We start from the raw sequence: 13,097 nt of genomic DNA, 5'->3' as shown, positions 1-13,097 counted from the left end.
ACAAAAAGTGTTCTTCCTGACTTCCTGTCAATAGTTGTCACACTTGTTTGTATTCTTTTTGTCCTGATCTCCGCTAACATAAAACGTGTGGTCCTGCAGAAAAACAGGAGGAGAAAAACTTACACAAAGTTTTGCAGGGGGGTCCATTAGACTTTTCATAGTTGATCTTCAGACTCTAGTTGGTGACACTAATCTGAGCTGACATCAGAAGTTCCTTGCATGAAACCAGAGCATGTTTGCAAATAAAGACACTTTCTCACATTTCACAATTTTTGCAACACTAGGCGGTTTGCCAAAGGACATTTGATGCCATTTGTTGCATAAATATTTGAGGGATTATGTCGCATGCCGCGCCACATAATGTTTTGAAGGCTTCCAAGTCACGACAACTTCAGCTTCACCAAAAGCAAAAGATTATGGATAGGCGAGGACTCAAGTAAAACATAAGAATAAATGAAAAATTATAACAGTTATCCCTCTTTTACAAGCCTTCCTTCCCCGAAGAGCTCAGCTGGATGTTGTTAGTATCTTGAACAAAAATGCAAGGACTCACCATTAAACCTGGGGTGAGAGGCCGGAAAGAGAATTTGCATACAAAGAAGTATTCTGGGGTTGCCTTATGCAATTTGTCTCACATTTGGTTCTGAAGTGCTTTTGTGGCAGGATCAGACTGATATGTTTTGAGATTTTCCCTCTGCAATGCCGTCAGTGATCTGAAACTTGAGAGGTTGCTGGGTTAGGACGCACCGTAGGGCAGACTATTAAGTCGCTGACAATAGTCGTTGCATTGCGTTCATATTTCTTTGTGTGCTATTACACTCCTTGGAGCTTTCTTGGTGTTCACCTTAAGTATAAGAGTCTCCAGACATGGACTTTCTTGCTCAGTTGTGCTGCGGGCTACTAGTGAGGCTTGTGAAAGTGTAAGCATTGCTCTGCGGGTTTCAAGTGAGTTCCTGTGAGAGGAAAAGCTTAATTTTCTGGCTTTAAGGCTGAGCAGGTCTGAAGAGTCTTAATAGGGTTATATTTTTAACACACGCGGTGATAGGACTGATGAGTGCACCATGAACACTTGGTTGCTTCTATTACCCTTTTTAGATTTCTTAGAGTGTTTGGTGGTGAACAATGTCCCTTGTGGTCAGGAAGAGAGGGATATATATAAGATGCTTCCCGGTGGGGGGACACTATATGGCAGGCTATCTTGGTTGAGTTGTTCTCATACTTCATTCCATTAATCAAGAAAACCAACTGCTATTGGTGGTCATAAGCAGGCCAAACCCATCCCGTTTAATATGTTGGCGTGCTATGAAGCTTTCCTGTTACCTGACATAACTCATGTATTAAAACTTCTCTTTAACTCCTTATCTTGTACAGAAATAAGTAGTCATTACGCAACAGCAGTTGCTTAAAGCAGTTAATCACCTTGTAATAGAATGAACATAAAAAATGCTGTTGTTCCTTAGTCATTTCTTTTCCTTAATTCTGGGTTATTTGTGCATTATTTTGGAACACCTACGACTTTTGGGAAAACACCATAAATCTAATCTAAGAAGTAATTAGACAATGCACACAGCCCAAATATAGGCCACACCCCTAACATTTATTATTAATTTAAAGAAAATGTAATAAAAAAAAAATTATAAACATTACTAGAAAGTAAGTTCTAGGCAGTATTTTCCCAAGAGTGAAGAAGGAACACACAGGGACAAGAGGAATACAGAAGGTGGAAGAAAGAAGACAGAACAAGAAGATACACGAGAAGAAGCACAGCTGTGTAAAAGGAGACAACCACCCAACTGGACTTTGGGGTACATGGGGCCCACTCTGTTCAACAACTTCATTATGGCCTGCTCCAGAATTGCACCCAGACTCAGACACATTTTAGCTGTATCACCCCTGTGACTCTATTAGAGAAACTTGCAAAACAAATTTGCCACATAGAGAAACTATATCGAATCTGACGGCGGATAAGAATCATTTGGCCATCTAGTCTGCCCATCGGTCTCAGTGACATTATATTCAATAAATGTGACACGTCCTCCGGGGACGTTAGCTTTGTGTCTGATGCCGTGGTTTCCTTCCTCATTCACAGATCCCCGTCTCATCTCACTCTGCTACACGCAATATGCTCTGAGCAACCATTGCATTTCGTCAGGCCATGTGACTCGGCTTCCTGTAACATTTCAGATGTCCCTTTGAACTAAAGCAGAAACCAACAGTTACATGCACCAAAGCCTGATACCTAAAAACATGCTGCGCAGGAAGCCCTCCAATGCATCGGACAAAGACCCCACACAGAAAAAAAAGGTAAGGCACGTGGAATGGTGACCAAAGGAGTCAACGCTGTGACTTAGCAAGGGCAACCATTAATGAATGCAGTAAGTGCATTATTATACCAGATGCCATATACATTAATATACATTCAATATTTTACTGATTTGAAACTGTTGCAATAAGGTTTTTTGACGGTTGTATTGAATCGTATGATGATCGCTATTTAATTCGTATATATCCACATTGCCCGAAACACTTGAGTGCTACAGAGTTTCAGAACCTATGCTACAGAAAAACCACAGACTGGGTCAGAAGACTGAGGAGGTGGCTTCGTTACCTGCTTTACATCAGGTGTTAATAATAATATTTGGTTGGAAGCCGCTCCTAGCTTGTCGAAACAAAGGAAACAATATCACGGTATCAAGGCTAGAAAATGAGTCGTTAATATTTATGATTCTTTAGAAACATTTGACGGCAGATAAGACCTGTTCGGTCCATCTAGTCTGCACATTTCCTCCTGATGTAAAGACTGAGAGCTTAATCAGTCCTTGGTCTTTTCTTAGATTTAGGATATCTTTATGTCTATCCCATGCATGTTTAAATTCTCTCAATCTATTAGCCCCTACCACTTCTGCTTGTAGGCTGTTCCATTTCTATCACCTTCACGGTAAATAAGAAAAGGGACTTTAATGTAAACATCTAGTCTGAAAATGTGGTTCTTTATCAGCTATTTACACAGCACATGTAAATGTGAATGAATAAACTACTCAATAATGAATGATGTAGTGGCTAAAGCATCGAAGATACGTTTTTCATTAAAGTTAAATATTGTAGAAATGATACATTTAGGAAGCATTGCATTTATTCTGCATAGGGGTGCAAGATATAAAATTAATAGTCTCAGAATATGGTATATTTTAAGTGACAACTAGGATCTGTGTCCCCTTCATCCTGTTAATGTATTAAAGGGATACTCCAGCCATTCTACGCGCTTTACTTTTATTTTTGTGGTGTCCCTATTGTAAATGCAGAATTCCCTCGTATGCATTTGCCCATTTGCACGGCCCCCAGCAATTTTCCATGCGCGATACATGTTCAGCCGATATATATACACGTATATATATATATATATATATATACACATATGTACCGCCAGTCAGCTCCAGCTCTGTCTTGGTGAGCACAGAGGATCTGTTTAGACCCCTATGCGCATGCACAGAGAATTCTCCCACTGATTTCAATAGAAGCACCACTGAAGAGTAAGGCAGCTGCAGCTAATACTTCCGGTAGGGGCTTTACACACGGACACAATGGGGTGCAGAGCAAAATGCGCAAAAGGCAAGTTGACGTGCTGGCGCCATGCAGTTTTGTGTCCGTTCTCAGGAGAATGGCTGTGCTGCATGTCCTTACTCATGAGTGTCCTGAAAGTGAATGTCCTTCACTCAGGGCCGGCCCAAGGCAAAATGCCGCCTGGGGCGAATTTTAAAATGCCGGCCCCCCCATTATCTACCCTTCCTCTCCCTCTGTCCCTGCCTTCCCCCTTGTACTTACCTTTCAGCAGTCCTGCAGCGAGTCTCCCTGTTCGGTCTCGCTGCCGGCTTGTAATGCTGAGCTCCGGAAATCTTCCGGCACTCAGCATTACAAGCCGGCACCGAGACCGGACAGGAAGACTCGCCGCAGAGGAGAGAGAGAGAGAGGGGCGCCGAGCGCGTACTGACAGCTTGGTAAGCGAAAACCACTCGGCGCCCCTTTCTCTATCTTTCGCTTTAAAAAAAAAAAAAAAAAAAAAGGGGGCTTGGGGCGGCAGGTGCCGCCTGGAGCGGTTGCCCCGCTCAGCTCCATTGTCGGGCCGGCCCTGCCTTCACTCCCCGTACCCCCAGAGGTGCCATTTTGGTCTAGAACCGCAGCTGCTCCTTCTTGGTGTTATGTGAAACACGACAAGAGAAGAACTTTACTCCAATAAGGAAAGGCTAGGGTATTTTTTCACGAAGAAGACTTAAGGCCACACGTGGTTCTACCATTCAAGGGGGGAAAAAAAAGATGGCCGGGGATTTCATATAAGCAATGATTTGACAGAATAGGAAAAATCTCAAAAGTGGCATCAAAATGATCTTCTGATTAAACAAATGATTTAAAAATAGAACATAATTTGAGGAAGTTGATATAATTAAAGGCTTCGGTGCATTTTGTGGTGTCACTAGTGGCCTGTGACCATCTGAAAAGGCTGCCTGCATGGGAGGCCCCCGGAGGGCCACTTGCTATATTCCCTATTCTGCCTCTACCCTGCTTCTTGGACCTCTAAGGCCATTTGATCATCAGCAGCACATTAAACTTACTAGACACATTTTATCCATTAAAATAACATGAAATGTATCAGAAATCCAGCGCACACGGTGTTAATGTAGCTGGAAGCTATTTTTAATGGAATCTCTTCATAAGCGTGCAGAGGCCCTTTATCACTCCCATCACTCCTGTGTTCCAATGGCCCTTTATCACTCCCATCACTCCTGTGTTCCAATGGCATGTTGGGTTCGCTAATTCAATAAAACCATTGCAATTATGTTACTCTGGAAAACCAGCTAATCCTTTAAACCATAATATCATGTTGACACATGGCTTATGAATATTGCAGTTTATAAAAGCATACATTTATTAGATCCACATTTATTTGTATATTTGAGCTAGTTTTAAGAAAAAACAGCTCACTTTGAGACAGTAAATGTACTGTAACAAGAAGCAGTAGTATATATTTTAGTTTTTCCTGTCCTCATTTGCCTGTTTCTGGTACCGTGAAACAATCATCTAGACATCTAGCATTTCCCTGAAGCTACCCAGGCGTGAATTTGCTGAATATTACAGACTGTAAGCGGTTTCTACAGCAGACCAAGGGTTAAAATAATACATATATATTTTAGAACGATATTTTTCAGAGAATGAGGGTTAAGCATCCTGTTGAAGTGAGACTTTTTTTTTCTCTGCTAACCTACAACAAAACCACATTAAAAGACAAGATTTTTACGTTGAAAGCGCTGTTCCGCCATGCATGAAACCTGTTTTGAAAGGTGTTAGTGCCTTTTTTTTTTATTATTCAGGTAGAGATTTCATTTTTTTTATTTTCCTCTATAAAGTTCTGAGTAGTCAAAACCGTAAGGTACAATACCATATGTTATTCAAGGTTCTTCTGTTTTGATAGAAAGATATTGTAAAATATGGAGGATAAAGCCATAATTGTCCATAAGACATATAGGGCAAAAACCCAGTGAAACAATGGAGAATGACACCGAAGTGAGCATTTTCTTAGGACACCGGAAACAAATGGATGTGTCAGAAAATTCTAAGTGTGTATGCATATAACTGTATTGATCTAGATTAAGATAGAGTCTTCATGGGTGATTGGTTATATAAGCAACCCTAACTAGAAACCACAGGGCATCAGTGTGAAAATTGCCCTAGGGCAGCTGATCAGTGCCATCTTAACCCCAAACAGCTTGCCTGTGCCATCTTTGCCTGAGCTTTAACACACACACACACCATCTCACACCACTTATACATACATGCTTACACACAAACACTTACACACACACAAATCCATGCTCACACACACACTTTTAGATACACATCCATGCTCACACACTTATACATACACATTCATGCTCACATACAGTTATACATAGACATCCATGCCCACATACACAAATCCATTCTCACATACACTTATACATACACATTCATGCTTACATACACCGATACATACACATTCATGCTCACATACACTTATACATAGACATCCATGTCCATATACATACACATCTATGCTCTCACACACACAAATACATGCTCATACACTTTTACATACACATCCATGCTTGCATAAAACACCTATACATACACATTCATGCTCACAGACACATCTATGCTCACACACACACAAATCCACCCTCTCACACACTTATACATACACAATTATGCTCATATACACTTATACATACACATTCATGCTCACATACACTTTTACATAGACATCCATGCCCACATACGCTTATACATAGACATTCATGCTCACATACACTCATACATACATACCCCCTCCCCTGGCCGTTTCAATATATGTATATGAAAAGACATTGATGGATGTGCACAAAAAAGTTTCACAATCTAATTTAAGCTAATTAATGTTGGTGAATATAACTCATGAAGGTCAAAGTGATACAGTGTATGGGTTAATTGCAGCACCAATATTTGACATATATATATATTTTGTTAATACAACAAAATCTTAGTAACTTTTCTAGTAGTGACAACAACATGTAAACAAGCTTTTTAAATGTGGCTGTTGCTGAAATCCAATGTTGCAATTTTACATAAATTAAGTATTTTAAATACTTAAGAATTGAGAATGAGGAACTGACTCAAATGTATGGAAAACATTAGATGAAACTAAAAACCCAAAAGACTATTTTTGGAACACCACTAGTTATGAGATTTCACTATTAGTATGTAATAATTTAAATTTTCTAAAGCCATCCCCTCCATAATGTAATCAGCAATAATGTGTGGGATACCATGTTATTAATTATATTATTTTGAAGGATAGCCTGAAAAAAACGAACTTTTCAACTTGGGATCCTTCAGGGAGATAGGAGCAGAATAGTGATCCTTGAGGTTTGCACCAACCTTAATTTCGCTAACAGTAGATTATGATATTGGTTAACAGTTTTTAGCATCAGTAGCTTGAACTTCGACCACCCTGAAGAAGCCTTGGTTAGTTGAAGAGGAATTAAAATCCAACAGTCTTGTTAGATACCCAAGAATTGACTTTGAGAAGCACTTTGGAATAAGACTTTAGAATAAGGAAGAGCAGAATTACCATTGGGAAGATTAGGGGCCCATATCTGTAGGGATGGAGTAGGAATTTGAAAGGTCCCAGGTATAACAGCAGTTGTGTCAACGTCTGTCTCAGCTCTGGCCATTCTTGTCCATTGTTGCCTATGCCCTACCTATTTTATGCCCATCCTACAATCTTACAAGATCCAGGGGGAGCCGGTGGACTTTGTGTCCAAAGGCACGAATGTTGCAAACAAATAATGATGTTGTTATTTTCCCATAGTTGTCTCTGCAGCGTTCCAGTAGCTTTAAGGATTTTGGAAAATCGAAACCAAGCTCGCCCGTTGTGTGTGACAAGGAGTTCAACTTGGAGAATGATGTGAGTTCTTTTAATCATATTTCTTTGAGATATTGTTATGGGTCTGTTGCTCAGACTTGTACAGTTTGGTTTGAGGTTTGTCATGATTGGTGTTGTATGCAAGGTTATGTTAGATATTAACATATCATCTTGCTTGTTTTTAATACTTTGAAAATATTATTAAACTAAATTAGACTAGTCTAAAGGGCTAACCATTTAAAGTTGTTAAACAAGTTAAGGGTTAACGCAACTGATGTGACTGAGCTTACAAAATTCCAAAGTTGCTCTGCAGTCGAGTTGATGTGAGTCGAGGATAGTTAGAGGCAGGTGTAAATGTAAATTTATTAAAGATAGTACATTCAGCAGTTGGAACAGCACCTTTGAAGGTATGAATAAGGCATAGTAAGCAGATGGAATTGCCGTTTTGTACATAGTCAAGAATGTAAATGTCCAAAATGTAAAAATATATATTTCATAATTTTGAAAGATTCCTGAAGATGATGTTGGACTTGGGAAGCATGGATCAGAAGAAGGGAAACACCATGGAAGTAAAATCAGCAAGAAATGGAAAGCTGTCATATCTCGGACCATGAACAGGAAAATGGGGAAAATGGTGGCGAAGACAATGACTGATGAAATGGTGAGTGTTTTTTTTTTTTTTTTATATAAGTAACCTAATTTTGTGAAGAGGTTAACCTCTATAAGGACTTTCATGTCTATAAAAGATATTCCATAAACTGGAAAACGTCCTCTAGTAGTGCTTATTTAGGCTTTGCATGTAGGAGTCACCAGACCTAGGGGCACCAAAGGCTATTGTAGGTCATATGGACTGATTTCTTACTGGACAAAATTCTGCTCTGCTTTCCTAATTGCCTGAATAAATATAATATCTGTAATATTTAGATGGGGGTGTTTGGGTAAGACTATATCGATACAGACTTTGGGGTCCACCATAAGTAAAGTGTTTAGGACAATATTTTTGAATATTTTGTCTATTTTGCTGAAAGCTACTAGTCTGATAAATGAGAAGCTTTCCTTTACACGATTTTTGGTATTGTGTTTATAGGCTAATTAGCATTGGTGATTATGATGAGAAGGCAGTTTGAATCCTTCAGACCCCTTGTATATTAATATATTTCCCCAAGCCTGGTTGGGCTATTATGAGTTGTTTTTACAGCATTCCATACATGCAATTAACATTTTAATAGCTTTTTCGAGGTCTCGTGGGGAAATTAGCTTATCAATGATACCACACCATCATACAAAGTGAAGCTCTTAATGGTTTATTTCATCCTTATTCTCTTTAACTGATAAACTGAGATGTGGTGTACAATAATACAGTAATTACATAAAGATTTCACTCAATTATTAATCAAGTTCATGATATACATAATCCTCATGTGTAACATAATTGTTACTGAGCGATGCTTCCTTCCATGACTCCTGCAGGCAGAGCGAAACGACCATGATCCTTCATCTCCAATATCTTTGGATGGAAGTGTGGATGGAAGTCTGAATAGGAAAATGTCCGATACTGAAGAGAATTCACGTATACCTCTTGGCAGGCAAATATCTAGCGGTGAGTCTAGTGTCCACCATATTGGTAAGATAGCGGAGTACCTTAGGTGCTGAGCTGATGAGGGACACCAGTACCAAGTTCTTTACAAAATTAATACACAAATATATATAATTTGCCTAAGGTGCCAAAACCCTAGGGCTTCCCTATATTGTCTGTACCTAGCCTACACAGTTCAAAAAAATGTATTAATTTAAATAGTGGGGCAACATAATTATTTAGCTTCACCCACGAAACAGAAAGAGTTCCCCCACCAGAACAAAGCCAGCTTTTGAAGCCCCGGAATGCCTATCTTGATCAACTGTACCAGCACAATCGTAATTGTGTTAGCAATATGCTACATAGTATACTTTTGCATAATTATCCCTTTTTCCTTTTATGCTTCTTTATAGGAAGTGAGAGCGGCAGCCCCTCATATATGTTTACCAACAGAGACAGTGTCAATATGGAAACCACGGCTCCTCCTTATACTGGACCATTTTGTGGGAAAGCGAAAGTCCACACCGACTTCACCCCAAGCCCGTACGACAGAGACTCGCTCAAACTTACAGTACGAGCATTTTTTTATGGAAATACCCATGTTTATGTTTCCAAATGCATCGTAGGCACTACAAGGATTTAAATATTGTTTTGAATAACGGTTTGCGTCTTGGCAGCTTAAGTAACACCTAATGGAAGTTTCGGTAAAATTAAATCAACAGCAAGGAAAACGCAGCTTAAATGCTTTCCGTCATATAAAATCTCATAGAAATGGTTTCTCGTTATAATGTACTGTGTATCGAGAAGCCAAATGTATTATTGTAAAAAGTGTTAACCTGACCACGAATTGAAAACTATTAGCGGTCCTTGCAATGACCACCACTTCCTGTAGACACAAGCCCAAATTCAGTAAAGATGCTGATCAAAATATTATATTTTTTAGGCAATACAAATAATGCAACTTATCTTAATCTTCATTTTGATTACTTTCATTTATCCCCAATATCAAATAGCTGTGCATTAGATACTACAGGTGCAATAGATTAAGGCGGCGTAAATTACCTGCCGTCGGTAAATGCTGAATCCAAAACATTTCTTTGAAAGTTACATTGCTATAACTTAAATGGAAGAAATACCATAAACTAACACATTATTTGACATGTTTAACCCCTTAATGACCAAGCCCGTACATTGTTTTCAATGGGTTTAGGGACCGCCCATTGTCCTTAAGGGGTTAATACACAAAGTCAAATGAATACTCTGTGGTTCTGCTTCTAGAAAGGAGATATCATTGAGATCATTGAGAAGCCACCGGTTGGTACCTGGACGGGATTGCTTAATAACAAGATGGGCTCTTTCAAGTTTATCTATGTCGACATTCTGCCTGAAGAGACAGAGCCACCGAAGAGACAAAGGACACCGGGAAGAAGTCAGCGCTTAAAGCCCAAGTCCTTACAGGAACTTCTGGAACGTATTAACATGCAGGTCCGTACAAATTCTACGTAATTGCAGTAATATGAAAACGTTCTTGGTATGGTTCTCACCTGAGTGAACTTGCTGTGGGTAAGAGTATGTTCTAAACACATTAATTAGAATTATATAATTTGTACGGCCAACTCCGACCTTATTAAAAGATAGTCGCTAAGATGTTGAGCCTTCAATTTACTTTACCGAGATGTTAGTAGATAAGTAAAACAGCTTCCCAGCAGAAGTTATAGAGGCTAATACAGAGAGGGAGTCTAAAGAATCTAAGACAAGACTAGACTAGATGGGCCGAATGATTATTTGCTGTCACATTCAATGTTTTTTCACGTTATATAAATAATGCAGGGATAAAAGACCAACTCAAACATCTACTCTCGGTCAGAATTTGTGCCTAAAATGCATCCATCTGCTCAAAAGGCCACTTTTACATTCTATAAGCCAGTGGCGCATATGGAGAATACGGCAATTATTGTCTAAAAAAAATAAATAATAATAATTCAATATTTGCAGACACAACATTTTTCGAGATCTTTTCTGGTGGATTCTTCTATTCGGTCTAAGAGCCAACGTTTTCCTTTGTCCCTTGTGTTCTTAGGAACATATAGCAACGCTCATGCTCAACGGTTATCAGACAACAGATGATTTCAAGGACCTTAGAGAAAATCATCTGATTGAGCTTAATATCACAGACCCCCAGCACCGCGTCAAGCTCCTCACAGCTGCCGAATTTCTTTTGGACTACGACAGTAAGTAACATCAAATGTGCTTTTTCTAAATAACATCCCTATAAAAACAGCACACTTTGTATTAAAAAAAATAAATAATAATAAATAATAATAATATATATACATATATATATATATATATATATATATATATATATATATATATATATATATATATATACACAATTAAACTGAAACTATATAATTTTTTAAGCTGCAAAACTCTGGCTCTATTTTCCCAGGTTTGTATAATAATACGGGGTTGGACAGCTTGATTTATAAAATTAAGTTACGTGTCTTTTTATACCGTCATCTTTTTTTCCTAGAAACTTCTAAATAAATGTTCATGATGTATCGGTTTATGTATTGCTGTAAACCTTGACCTCATAGTTGAGCTGCAAGAGAATCCAATATTCCATTTAGATTGATTTAGCACATAACAGAGACCTTTTTATTCCAATCCATGGTGGATGGAGTTATATTTATCTAAAATTTGGCATTAAAAACTGTCTTTATATAAATATAGACTAGTGGAAAATAATAAAAAAAAAAAAAAAAAAGCCAAAACACATAAAAGCAACATATTTGAAGCATTATTAAATTTTTTCATGGAAAGATACAAAACACCAATTTCAAAAACTACAATTTTCACGTTTCCTTTTTTAGGGACGGTAACTAAGGTAATTAAGCTTAGGTTAGAAGGTACCTTTTATTGATCTAACTATAATGGAAGTGATGAAATTCAAGTTGCTCATGAACTGTAATATCTTTAGGTTTTTCATGCCTTTTTTTTTTTTTGGAGAATAATCCATTCTTCCAATAATCCTATTTTAGGCCTATTCAAATACATTTTATTAATTTATTTTTAGAAATATTCATAAAATTGTTACTTTGTGGAATATTCTAGGTTTCGTTAATAATTTAGCGCATTTCTCTTCGATGGTTCGTCACACAATAATGGACATTGGCTAACAGCCTGAAAAAACTCTTGGAATGCATTAGATCTGCATCATTTAGTATGGGAAATGTTAACAGCTTCTGTGCTAAATAGCCTATTCCTCCGGCAGATTAACAAACAGTGTTTCACTTACATATATTTTATAACTATAGTAAAGTGGATATGGTGAAAAATTCCCATTTTCTTTGAATTTGTGTATTGCAGCTGGCAGCGAATCAGAAGAGGCGTCCATGCCGGGTTCTTTGACCCACATCTTCGATATTCCCAGAGATTCTGGCTGCTACGAGGACTCGGAAAACCTCGATAATAGTCGGGACGATACAGAGTTAAGCCCTATAGAGGAAAACCTGCAAGTATTGACATTGGAGGAGTCAGGCGTAAAGAAACACACGGAGATCGAACAATCTGTGTCACCTGACCAAACAAATACTAGCAAGGGCTGAAACGTCGAGATCCTGGTTATTCCACTCACTCCAAAAATCTTCTAAAGCAACAATGGGGACAAGCGGCCCAGCGCTGAAAGCATTTTCCCCAGAAATCTTTTTATCAGAAATAACAAATTTATAAATCCAAAGGGGACCTGAACAATATTTTTTACAAACGAAACTGCGTTCGCGTTTATTTACTTTTATATTTTCCCCCCCCGATTTGTTTATTATGTGCGTTTTTCTTAAAATGTAAAAATTAACACAAATTAGAATTTTTAGGTTGTGTTCCTCTGCTTCATTTTGTTTTTTTTTTTTGTTTTTTTGTTTTTTTTTTTTTAACGCCCGTTAAGGATTTCAAGGTGTTTTATGTAGATTTGACGAGTCGGATGGCCTTGGACCCTTTACGTTGTACACGTGTCTGATGGCATTGCTGCCTTCAACAAAATCACGAGGGAAACCGACTTCTAGAGTGCTTCTTTATTTGAAAGACACC

General features: G+C 38.3%; 1 protein-coding gene across 1 annotated transcript; it reads left to right on the top strand.

Moving 5' to 3' along the window:
• Positions 1–2,247: 2,247 nt before the first annotated feature.
• LOC149281994 (SAM and SH3 domain-containing protein 3-like) lies at positions 2,248–12,619 on the top strand. Its single transcript, XM_089498747.1, has 8 exons — positions 2,248–2,304; positions 7,379–7,474; positions 7,941–8,093; positions 8,909–9,032; positions 9,422–9,579; positions 10,287–10,493; positions 11,089–11,239; positions 12,381–12,619. Exons 1-8 carry the CDS (start codon positions 2,248–2,250, stop codon positions 12,617–12,619), a joined length of 1,185 nt encoding a protein of 394 aa, XP_089354873.1.
• Positions 12,620–13,097: the final 478 nt, after the last annotated feature.

The sequence above is a fragment of the Sceloporus occidentalis genome, unplaced genomic scaffold (genome assembly GCF_023333645.1).
Source record: "Sceloporus occidentalis isolate IW3139 unplaced genomic scaffold, rSceOcc1.0.p SCAF_125, whole genome shotgun sequence".
Classification (NCBI taxonomy): Eukaryota; Metazoa; Chordata; class Lepidosauria; order Squamata; family Phrynosomatidae; genus Sceloporus; species Sceloporus occidentalis.
This window is presented reverse-complemented; position numbering and strand designations above follow the sequence as displayed.